Below are 13,031 nucleotides of genomic sequence, written 5' to 3'. Positions count from 1 at the left end.
AAGTGTTGTAATCAAACTCTTACATCAGTAAAAGTCCAGCATTATCACTAGGAACATGCATATGGTAAACGTATTGTGCAACACGGCTGTTGTCATGTAACTGTGACAAAAAAATGTGCAATTTCACACATTTTATCTCTACATTTTTTTTATATTTACATTTTATTTTTAATTTCTAATGTAAAATCATGTTAAAATACCAAAACATTTCTTTAACTTTTGACAAAAATGGGGTAAAATACTTTCACAAATGCATCAGAATTTCTTGATTATGTACTTTTTATTTAAGACATGTAACTGTTAAATTGAAGCTTAGTGCTGTAAATACATCTAGATACAATTAGCGACAATTAGCAGAAAAATAAATATTCAGGAGAGTAATATGTCTGGATACTGAGGGGTGGATGGCTGCAAAGCTTTCAGGTTTAATGGAGGGAGTGGAGGATGCAGCTTAATTCAACTCGACATGAAACCTGATCCTTGCACTAATAGGAAAGCCTATTGCTGTCTAAGTACACCGAGAAGACGATCAAACTTGACTATTGAGAGGAGGTAGAAGTCTTGACAGGGTTTTGGTAGGTGAACCAGCAGAAGGGACTCACCACAGGAAAGCAGGTGGCCCTTAAATCTCCAAACTTTTCCCCCTTTGGTCCATTCTTGCTTTATCTGATTGTTGCTTTCTACATAGGTCTGTCGTTGTCTGGACCTTGACAGACTGGCAGGATGGATCTAATGCACTTCAGACACATTAAAAATCTGGGTGTAGGCCGTGACCAGAAAACCCCTCGTCCCCCTGACTGCCTCCTCCAGGGGCAAGTAAGCTGGGGGAATTTGCAGAGGCTAGTGTGGGTTTGTTTCCCCATTCTGAAACACTTCTGTCTTTGAGCAGTCTCTTCTTCCGCACAAACACTGACAACTCCTAGCGGTAGGTCACTCGGCTCATGCTTGTATGATACAGAATGTAGCTGTAGCTTTAAAACTGATGAGGATACATTGATCGTTAACACTTTGAACACCTGAGTTCCTCAGTGTTTGTTGATTGATGCAGAATGCAGGTAGAAGTCAGCTATTCAGTCAGCTTTGTCCCCTGTCCCTACTATCTTCGCTACAAGAAACAATAACATAACACAGTCACATTGGCATGAGAGTAATGTAAAAGTGGAAGGAAACTCCACTTTAACATTACTCTCATCACAGCTTGGTCAGCTTTGTGTACTTTCCTGCCATCTAGTGTACAACCACAGAGATGTACAAGCTGCAGATACAGCTGGATAAGGTGTAGCGGGGGCCTCCGACAACAAGAAAAACATGCAAAATGAAGAGAACCTTCCAGTTAATTAGTTGTATTTAATTAATAAGCCAGACTTGGTGACCAGTCCTTAAATTCAGTTTTTCTTATGATTTGAGGCAATACCCCACAAAGGACATTGTACAATTGCCTACCAAATTTCACAACTCTGGATGACACGAACTGGCCGTAGTAAATGTTTGAAATTTTCCAGGTGGTGTTGTGGAGCCATTTTGCCACAATCAGGTGGAATTCCCCTAAAATATGAAATGGTTTACCAATCCAGGTATGTGTGTTAATTTTGGCGAGCTTTAGAGCAAATTTTTTCGCCAGTCCTGATATGTATGCAAAGTTTGACATGTTTTGGGGTATGTTTAGGCTCCCAAAGTGGAGTTTGAAAAGACAGGAAAAGAGTGAAGAAAAAAAGAAATCCTAAGGTTTCAATAGGGTCCTCCGGGACCGTTGGTGCTCAGACCCTAATTAAAATTCCACATGTATGCAGCTAAACAATTTAAGAAAAGCGAGTAGATGTTCATATTTATCCTACCCAGATGTTGAAAACAACTGATTTCAAACCAAGAGGCATGAAATGTTTACATTTTGTTACAAAAATAGCAAAAAGTCAAAATGCTGAAGGAAGTATGTAAGCACAAGAAATGACAACATTGTGCATTATACATGGTTTAATTAGTATCTTAATGACAGATTATGGCAAATTAGTACATAACAGCATTTAATAGCTTCACATCTATAAGGAAAGTCAGTAAAAATTACAATACTGGATAGCACTTTCTATATAAAACAAAATGACTGAATTGTAGACACAGCAATGCTATTTAAGTCTCAAAGATCTCAGTGATATCGCAATGTGGTCATATGAACTCCAAACAACGCTGACTAAGAGGCATGTCACAACAAACCAGAAGCATAACATTATATGGTGTGTAGAGATGTCCTGATCTATCTTAGAGTTTGTGATCTGGACTGATCACAATTCAGTAATCAGCAGTACCATTAATCAAAGGTACTTGACAGTGCACATTCCTTTTATGGTAATTTTGCCGTTCAGGTCAATGGTTGCATAATTGGAGGCGCAAGGAAGCCCTGTTACATACATCACTAAGATATAAAAACTCTGTCACAATTGATTTCAGATTGTCTTAAACACATGAGCTCTGCCTGGAGGTCATTAACTGTCCCAAAAGTCTTTGTCATGGTACCTCTTGCTACCAAAAAAAAAAAAAAAACACAACACGCTCTGCTTGCTGGCACAAACTCCGAATGGCCAGTTCCTCTGGTCTCTACAGAAATAAACAGTATAAAGTTATATCTGGTGGAATAACCAGGTAGTACAGCTAATCTGCAATACATTTTCTGACATACATGTAGAGAATACAGGTTTTCACCATGTTTGAGCTTGTGGAGCCACAGTTCCTGACTACCTACACAACATTAAGGGACAGCATGGATGCCATTCAGTTGTCAAACATCTACACTGGATTGAAGTGTGTATTGTCTAGAAAAATGGTATCAGATTGATACTTGATCAGGACATCACTCATGGTTTGCATTTTACCTCAAGATTACCAACTAAGAAACACTTAAAGCAATGGATTTGGAAAAGTTACCTGTTGGTCGCTACAGCCAGCAGCTGGTTAGCTTAGCTTAAAGACAGTAAAAAAGATCAAACGGGTAGGTTTCAGGTCTCCAGGTAGTGTATGTAGGTTGCTTGTTAAATCCCACAAAAAGTGTTGAAACATCTGTTAGGCAGCTTAAAATTCATCCAGACCAATGTCAGTTGTTTTCCCCTGCTTCCCGTTTTTGTGCTAAGCTCACAGGTTGCTGGCTGCAGTTACATATTTACCACACAGGAAGCATCAAAGTGAATAAGCATACTGTATTTAACAAAATACTACCTATATTTACTTAAAAATGCCACATGCTGCTAAACGGATAAAACGAATAATTTTGTCAGTCCGGTGTGTCACTTGAGCTAATACGACTTTGATTTTTAACATGAATTACATATACACATTACACACAAATATTTACGATAATTTAAAAGTAAAAAAAGGCCAGGTCTTGGCTTGGTAGCTAGTTTGTAGATAGTATTCACAATTATGAAACAATTACATCAGAATTAACAAATACTATGCTTTCAGATCATTGAAAATTTAACTGTGCCTCAAATTTCAATGTTTCACGAAGGGAAAGTAAGTTTTGTCCCTCCCATTTTTATTATAAAATGTATTGTAAATGTCACACCATTAGAGCCAATCTCCTGTTCAATAACTGGCATCTGTGGTGTGTCAGTTTCTTGGTATCTTTACTTTTACTGACGCAGTAAAAAGAGTCTCATACAATGCTGCTTAGAGATATATCATCTTCCATTACTGCCAGCATCATTATTCAGTCATCTTTGAGGCCTTTGAGCCAAGCAGTAGATTAATTAGATACATGTGATGGAGTGTCATTCTGTCCATAAAGCTTGTAAAAGTTTATTTTCATATGTGTTTTGGCTCTTAAAGTTGTGAATCTTAGTTGTGGTCGTGGTTCGGCCTTCTTCTGACCACTTTATATCTTATACTCCTGGACACCTGAAGGAGCTCAGGTCTAGAATATTATGGTACTTGAGGTTAATGAGTTCTTTTGCAGTTAAGCTGAATCCCTTTTGATTCTTTACTACAAAATCCTTCATTCTCCATCGGTGACGTCTTGTTCAGCTATTTCAAACGTGTCACATTCATTTTGAAGTCATTTTAGACTTTTTCACTTTTTGTCAGTCAAATGCCTTTTTTTGTTCCCATTGTACCTCGGGTAATAAAGCTGCTGATAAGTATGCCACTCATACAATCCCTTTAGAAAACATCCTTCATTACTTAAGTCTGTACAGTTTGCCGCTGAAAAATGTCTACAGAAATATCAATAAGTTCAGAATACTCACTTTCCTGATTTCTCTTCAGCACAGGATAATGCTGAAGTATTAAAAAGTATTCAACCAGCTCCTTTAAATAGGTGTAGAGTCAGTTGGTGTCAGTTCAGATAACGGTGTTGCTCCACCATGTCAGATTTTTTTTTTTTTCAGCGTTTCCTTATTACTCCGCCAAGAAACGGCCAGAGTTATGCGATGATCGGCATACGTTTGTCTGTCTCTTAGCAGCATTACTCAAAATTGGATTTGGATCAAATTTTCAGGGAAGCTTAGAAATGACACAAGCACCAAGTAATTAGATGTTGGAAGTGATGCAGCTTATACTCTGGATCCACAAATTTGTTGAATATTTCTGTATCCTTCCCAGATAGCGGCAAGGCATCACTGTAACTACGACAAGGGAACGTTACGTCAGCTGCCTGTTGAAATTCACATGCTTGCGATCCTACTACAAATCGACCGCTGCGGACTTATCGGGAAATGATACAAGGAACAATTGATTAAATTGTGGGGGCGTTTCTGAGTACCATCAATTCCCACCGCCCGCTACATATTTAGGTCACATGATTTGGTATCCGTACATAATGTACACATGCATAACACATGCCTGTGCTCAGCGCAAGGTCATTTTGTTTGTGGGTACATCGTATTAAATGGCCATAATCTATATGGCCATGATTTCTGCAAGAAATTTTTTTTTCAAGATTTTAGCTGTTGGAAATGATACGACTAAGCAGCCTCGTTGGAGTACTGCGCTCTCAGTGGTTTTCTCGTTTGTTATTTGGGACTCACAGCTAAGTTCTGTGAAGCACTTTGCCTGAGACTTCTGTTTACTTTTTGTGAGACCTGGGAATTCTTTGTATTTCCACTCTCAAGAAATGTCTTACCTGCAAAGCCATTATAAAGATCCAGTATCTCCAGTAATAGACCTACCACAGCCCTGACATCTGAGGACACAGACTAATGTTTTCTAGCAGATCCAAATGATTGAACAGTTCCAGCAGAGGTCAAATATTTATATACTGGTGCTTGACAATGGAGAATAGTGCAAAAACACCAGTGGTAACTGGGCTGCAGAAAGTTCCTGCAAATGTATATAGATGGATGTGTACAAAATTCCAACCAAAAATACAATCTTGAACCAACATTTCATCAACTTTTGAGGCCTCCAACATCAGTAGAATTTGTTGTGTGGCAACACAAGGTTCTAGTTTTTTGATATTTTGGAGCAGCTTGCAATTTTCCACATATAGAACATCATATACACCAGTTTTTGAGGCCCTACCAATAAGTCCACAACACTATTTTGGCATGTAAAAATAGCAACAAAAAAAACCTTGAACCTTGTCTTGGTATACCTGCCACACATCAAATTCTACTGATCCACTGATGAGGGCTTCAATTTGGTCAAAGGCTGTATGCAGGCTTATGGGTTCTGTAAAGGGTCTTGAAACAATCTGAATTGTAAATAAAATTGAACTGAAATTTAATTGTCCTCACCAATGTCATGGTTCAAAGAGCTACATTTTAGGTGATATTCAACCCTCAAAATGGTTTCACAGGTAAAGGGGTGAAATTAGAAAAATTCCCAGGTCAGACCATTCAGAAATTCTCAAAGTTCAGCCATAATATTTTATAGAACTTGGTTTTGGGTCTCAAATAGCAAATAAGAAAAGCCTGAACAAATATGATATGCTGCAACAACATACAGTATTTCCTGAATTCTGGTTAGGTCTCTTGTTCAACTGAAACTACACAATTCCTCTCATCATCAGACTTTTTCTCTTCTACCTTGTGTAAAATCTCCATAGGCGATTTATCACCTTTCCCAGGATTGAAAAGTGGAAATACTTCACCTCTAAATGTGGCTTTTAAAGATCCAATTAGAGTTGCATCCTCTACATTATAAAAGGAGAGCTCTCCATCATCATAATCCAAAAACACACCAACTGTCTGCGGTCTTGGACAACCAATTAAAACCTTTGGTTCAGTGCTAAACTGAAGTCTGTCTGCTCTGTCGGGGGAAGAAAACAGGAACCAGAAGCCGTTAGTGTTTGGAAGGTCGAATTTCTGAGAAATTTCAGGTGCACTTGTAACTCCGACCCACCAGGACCGTTTCAGGCCAAGGTCTGGATTACCCAAAGAAACCTCCCAGTAGTGTCGTCCACTGGAGAACCCAGGTGTTCCTTTGACAGCAGTGAGACAGGTCACACTTTCGCCATCAGGAAAGCTAGCACAATTGGCATCTCGCAGTTTATTTTTTGCCAACGTGAGGAATTTGTTGTTTGTGTCCTCAAGCTTAATATTTACTGTTGAAAGTGACAAAAACAAGAACAGATTAGAAAAACAGGAGCAAATAACTGTGGTTCTCAAGAAATTAAATCAAGTAATTACCATAATATTGTTCCCGAAGTTCTGATAGAACAGGAATTTCTTTTGACAAAAGGGGGTCATCCTCTGGAAAGAAATACAAAAACATTGTTTATCGTTCTGTGTTTTTATTAAAGAAGTCAACTGATTTTACACATTAGGTCTAATTTCCTTTTTGTCAGGAGCATTATCTGTGGCTCTGAGAGGAAGATTGCAAACATAACCCTGCTAATCTGTCACATTGCCCAATTTTCTTCTTTATGCTCTGAGACATTAGATTATTTCAATTTCTGTCTTAAAATGTGAAAAATGGGTTAATATTCCTTGTTTTATTTTCTGGTAAAATATATTTTCTCTCAGCTGTTTTTGGTTTATTCTGCTATAAACATGTCTAAACAAATAAATGTAATCCTGCTGGATGTTTCTGTGCTGAAATGGAAATAATATGTTCATATATTTGCTGGGTTTTTCTTTTGACTCCAAGAACAATGACAGTCTGAATTAATTCTTACCTTCTGACAAATGTCCGTCAATATATAAAATACAATATAAAAAAAATGTTCTGTGTTTTTTTATGAAAGAAATATACTGAGTTTACACATACAGCTGAATTTCCTTTTTGTTAGGAGCATTATCTGTGGCTCTGAGATGACGTTTTCAAACATAACCCTGCTAATCTGTTGCATTATCTCTCTATTTCCAGCCACCGTGTCTCCTAAGGAAAATCAGTCACAGCACAGCATCTTGAAGGATGAATGAGGATGTACAGCTGTATCCTTCATAGAAGTGATCAGAGACTGTTTATAAAAATGGACGTAGTACTTGGGTCTGAAAACTGAACCTGCATTCTTTCTAACAGCCAGCAGAGGGCGATTCCTCTGGTTGCAAAAATGAGGAAGTGATTCAACTTTAGTTTTCATGTGTTGCCTCGGTAAACATTTTCGTCAAGAGTTTATGGTCTCTCGACCTGAGTTCATCTTTGATACATCCCAATGTCCAAACAGATCTAAATATTTGGTCATGGTTATATTGTGCTGATGTTTCAAGTTTCAAAATGCTTCTCAAAATATCAGAAAATCATTCCTTTGATACGGACAGATTTTCAAGTTTCAGACCCCACAATGTAGACATAACCTTTGGTTTGGAGGAGACTTGTCATGTAGTTGTGTGCAGTTTCTATGTGAATCATGATTGCATTAAGTCATTAGGATGACATCAACATAATAAAACCAAAAACACAGAACTGTTGGATAGTGGGGGTTTTCTAGTGGGAAATTTTCATGACTTGACACGTGGAAAATGTGTGATAGGATGAAAATATTTCTCTTCTTTTATGTTTTATTGGGAATAAACTTGGATTCAAGAAAAAAGTGACAGCTGGACTTTATGCATATTCATAAGAATTACTGAAGAGTTTACCTTCAAGCATATGAAGTTTACTCAATGACTTCTGTATTAGCATTTTTTTGGTAATATGAGTTCAAAGATGGGATTTTTCATCACAGTTTAAATTTGTGTTCATATTCATAATCAGAGATAATAATTTATTGATGGTCAGAGATGGTCAAGCAAAAGGAACCTGATGATTTGAGAGTATGTAGTAAATTATTCACTTAGTTCAGATTGTTACCCAAACTTTATGGAAGCTCAACACCACAACTGTAAGATAAATATATAATGAATATAATCCAGTTTAAGGGAAACGTTGTGACAAAGTAATCGTCAGTGGTCTTTCTTACCGTCACCATGGCCTGTGCCTGATTTGGTTTTCTTCCCTGAAACATAATAAAAACATGTCAGGGTTTGATTCAGTCAGTGCTCATATTTACACACTTTTAATTTGTTACACACACATCTATGTATTAAAGTTTACCTTTCATTCTGATGTACACAGCAGCAAGTCCAGCTAATACCACGCATACGAGGAGCAAAGCGAAGGCCACCCATCCAGCCGTTCCAGCGGATCCAGACTCTAAATAAAAAGAAGGATTTCTTGTTTTTGTATTTTATCCAAGTCATTCCATGTAAAATCAGCCAAACCTGAAAAAGTTCCCACCTGACCTCCTCAGAATCAGCAGGGTTTTCATATACGAAAACTTCACTATATGTAATGAAGCCATGCAAAGTTTTACCTAAATTTTGCACTTTTTAATTTGTGTTACTTTTTCCAGCATTTTTTTTATAGACAATTGAAGCTTCCAGGGCTGAAAAACACACATTTTAATTCTGGTAATCAGTTTTACATCGATTCCAAGTGTCACAATCTAAAGACTACATCTGGTTTGGGTTCATTTTCTCTATAACCCACTTTAAAAAATCTATATAATGGGATGTATGATAGTCTGAACAGTCAAACCGCAGCAGTTTAATGACCACAACAGAGAGTCCTAGAAACACTCACTGATACCCTGGATGTTTTTTCAGTTTTCTGATAATTTCCTGAAGAAAACTTTAAAAAGCTGCATTCTGGGTAAACCATCAAGGCTCATATCACCATGTTGTTCAAAACAAGTGATAGCATTGAACAAGTCTGAACAAAAACATTTTGGCTTTAGATTGCAGCACCTTCAGTAAATGTAAAACTGGTTTGATTGCAGTTTTCACCAGAACTCAAATGTGTTTTTCAGACCTTGAAGTTTCACGTGCCTATTTCCTGTACTCACAAAGTTATGACGGTCAGAAATAATGGAAAAAGTAACATTTGTACCCACTTTTATGTACTTCAAGGACCTGTAACTCATTTACTGTATAAACACAGCTGTAGTACACATACACATAACTCTCTTTACCCTTCTGAGCAGAAGGACCTTCCACGTGCATTCTAGCCTCCTTTGCTGCGTTGTTGGGAACATTGATAGAGCAGGAGACCTCTGAGGAGCTTTTGACAAGCACCCAACTGGAGACCGAGACAAGACCAGAAGAATCGTTGCCGTAGAGCACAGTTCCAGGGGTCAGATCTTTCGTCTGGTCCGACCAACGCAGCTTTGGTTTCGGATACCATCCTTCAGATTCACAGCTCACCTTCACCCTGTTATCTTCTGTCCACACAGTCGACAACAGAGGAGGGGCTCCAATTTCTAGGAAGGAGGAGGAAAATCAAGAACATCTGATGCACCCATCTTTTCTTTGATAATCTGCATTCACTCCACCTTCATGACCCTCACCTGTTACAAGGAGAGCAATAGTTGCGCTGTCATAACCCTTGTAGCTGCTGACATAACAGGTGTAATCTCCTGCGTCTTCAATCACAGCATTTTCCAGCTTCAGGCTTACATCACCCGACTTCAACCCGTCAGATTTTGTCTCCTTTGGGCCAAATGAGACTCGGCCAGCGTACGACGCCTGGGTTACACTGACCTTTTTCTCCTTATAAAGCATGATGGGGTTGTCAAAGTCGCTGTCACGAAACCAGCGTACCTCCAGATCCTCGGCACTTTGCGGTGGATTGATCCAGCACGGTAGTGTGGTTGTGAGGCTGCGGTGCACCGAGACAGGAGGCCCGACCGAAACCACCAGACTATCTGAAACTATCACATAGATGCCGTTGGTTAAGTTACATTTTTACCTGCATATTATCGTGTAGACACAGGCTAGCAGGATCTACACCTATCAGCCATAACACTGGAACCATCTGCCTTATATTATGTAGCTTTAACCCATTAGGACATTAAAACGGCACCGCCAGGGTTGTGTGAAACATTTTTGTGTGAATCATATCATTTCTCATGTCAATCACATTTCTCTGTCATATACTATTTCTAAGTTGCTGGTGAGCTATTGTGGTACTATACTGATGAGATAGAATTTCTGGGCCAACAAAATAAAGTTTATTTTATCTTTGTTATAATTTATATTCACAACCCCTGACAAAAAACTAGAAGTTGGGTCATAAGAAGGGCTTAGTGAAGCATTCAATCTAGCTAGTGCTACAGCATCACATTATTAACTCTATAAATGTATCTAATTATACTTTATGCATTGAAATACATGTTGCTTTTGAGTCTGGTTAGCTGTTGTGTTACTGTACTAGTAGTTAGGAATTTCTGGATTTAGGATAAAAGTTTACAATCGCTTTGATGTCATTGAAACTTAAATCACAGACAAGATAATAATGTCAAATCACCAATCATACATATATGGTAGATGTTGTTTACAGTTTTTGGAAGTTTTATTTTATAGTTAACATGTAAAGTAATGATTTTTTTTTTCTGTGATCTTGCTGGATATCATCTGTGATTCATATCTGCAAAATAACTGGACAAGGAAAAAAGAAAAATGAAACTAATACAATTTAAACTTTCATTTTTTACTAGATAGATAGATAGATAGATAGATAGATAGATAGATAGATAGATAGATAGATAGATAGAGTGGTGACAAAAGTGATTACAGTTGGGAGGTATCTGACCTTGGTTTAGTGAGTAAAACCCTCAGGCAAGCATATAAAACCTGTGTGAACATGGCATGTAGAGAAACCTGTCCTACCGGAAGAAGCTCCACAAGAAGATGACAAAAACCCCACAAGCCACAAATGAATCACACGTCCGTCTGTAAAACATGAAGTAATCAGTAATTATGTAGAAATTATGACTGAAGGTCTTTTTATTCCACCTCAGAAACGCTGAAACAGGGAGCGTTCACCTACCCATTCTGGTTTTACAATCCCAGCGGTGAAATCGAGGTAAACTCCTTAAAGACAGAAATCGGGGTGTAATTAAACCTATTTTTTACAGGTATGAAGTCAGCTTCGCCATTTTTTCAGTGTGATTTCTCCGTGCAGCTCGAAAATACAACAACCACGCTTCAAGATGTCGCCTCACACAGAGGTTTATTTTCACTTTCACTTTTACATCCAGCAACGTTAAAGCTGCAGAAAATCAAGGACCGACAAGAAGTGTCTTATTTCTGTCTGCAGCTGCTGCTCCTCAGTTGAGCTGCCAGCTTTATTTTAAACGGTTCTATTTTAGCCTTATTTTATTTTCGATCATGTATCGTACTTACATGTCACTGCTTCTACTTTCTGGCACTACATTTCTTTTTCTATGGCATTGCCTTTTTTTCTAAGTAATATCTGGCACATGTTCGATCTTCTCTTTATTTTTTAATTATTTATTATTTCATTAATTGATTTATTAATTGTTGTTATGGTTTTAAAAACAGTCAAACAGTTCATTTTTAGTCGGAAGAAATTGCTGTTTTTAGAAGTATTGATTTTAAATAGACACAATGTGTACACTTTTGGACATTTATTTATTTTTTATTTATTGCAGGCAGCAAAACATTTTTAATTAATTCTTTTTTGTGTGATTTTACTAGATTATTTCCCTCTAATTTTAGAAATCAGAGACAATTTCTAAAATAACAGTTAAAAAAAGGTTTAAAACAACTTCTCAGTTATATACAACATTTGTTTTCATTTTTTCCTAATTTAAATACAGAAAAAAATAGTGTAATCTAACAATCAAATGTAAAAGAACAAAGTTAAATTTTTAGAAATACAGATTTCTTGATGTGGACAATATTTCTTATGATTTACATTGAAATCATGGCTTTTTCTGTGATTTTACTAGATATTTTCTGTCATTTAACAAAACAAGGGAAATCTGTAAAATAACAGTTAATGCGGAAACCGAAATAATGTAATGTCTTGGAGCATAATGAAGAAAAATGGAATCTTATGACAAATAAAGATAGTTGCTTGGAAGTGGCTGATTAATGCATCTTCTCAGCATTTTAAAAAATACTTTTTATATCATGTTTTTAAACCAATTCTGTCTGTTGTTTTCGTTTTTGGTTTTATTAGAGAACTCATAAATAACTGCAAAACAAAACAAAAAAATCATAAAGTAGAGTTTTCTTAAAGTGATGCTGTTTGGTCTTTCTTAAAAGTTTTGAATGTAACCATTATATTTGACGGTACGTCGACAGACAGATCTAATAGATCAAGTTCATTCACAGAAACTCTGATATCCAAGTTTCAGTGAATGCAACTACGGTGTCAGGGTGCAAGTGAAATCAGCACTAAATGGTTTCACATATGGCAGTCATTTAGCGTTTACCATTTAGTGAAATGTGATATAGCAGGTATCATAAATAACACAAAGAGAGAAACGCATCTTTTGTAATTTGAGCTTACAGAGACGACACACCGAAACTTTATAGACTTAAGAAAATGTGAAAAATGAGTTTATATTGCTTGTTTTATTTTCTGGTAAAATGTATTTTCTCTTTGGGCTTTTTTTGTTTATTCTGTTATAAGCATTTCTAAACAATTCTAGTAATCCTGCTAGATGTTTTCGGACTGAAATGACAGAAGATGATTAAATGAGGTTTAGCTGTGTTTATGTTGCTCTCACGTGAGAGCGCTGCCTCAAGGTAAACAGTTAACGCCACAAAATCCCCGGATGTTGTGGAATAGCTTCAAAATAAATGTATGTAGTG

The 13,031-nt window shown here is 37.1% G+C and overlaps 1 protein-coding gene across 1 annotated transcript; it reads right to left on the bottom strand.

Moving 5' to 3' along the window:
* Positions 1 to 1,953: 1,953 nt before the first annotated feature.
* On the bottom strand, positions 1,954 to 11,611 carry LOC110949525 (butyrophilin subfamily 2 member A2-like). Its single transcript, XM_022191636.2, has 9 exons — positions 11,592 to 11,611; positions 11,236 to 11,279; positions 11,076 to 11,138; positions 9,755 to 10,117; positions 9,380 to 9,667; positions 8,464 to 8,562; positions 8,330 to 8,365; positions 6,615 to 6,677; positions 1,954 to 6,529 (listed from the first exon to the last, which is right to left on the bottom strand). Coding segments are annotated over exons 1-9 (1,539 nt in total). The 5' UTR covers positions 11,594 to 11,611; the 3' UTR covers positions 1,954 to 5,948.
* Positions 11,612 to 13,031: the final 1,420 nt, after the last annotated feature.

The sequence above is a fragment of the Acanthochromis polyacanthus genome, chromosome 23 (genome assembly GCF_021347895.1).
Source record: "Acanthochromis polyacanthus isolate Apoly-LR-REF ecotype Palm Island chromosome 23, KAUST_Apoly_ChrSc, whole genome shotgun sequence".
Classification (NCBI taxonomy): Eukaryota; Metazoa; Chordata; class Actinopteri; family Pomacentridae; genus Acanthochromis; species Acanthochromis polyacanthus.
The sequence above is the reverse complement of the archived record's forward strand: the minus strand, read 5'-3'. Positions and strand labels throughout refer to the sequence as shown.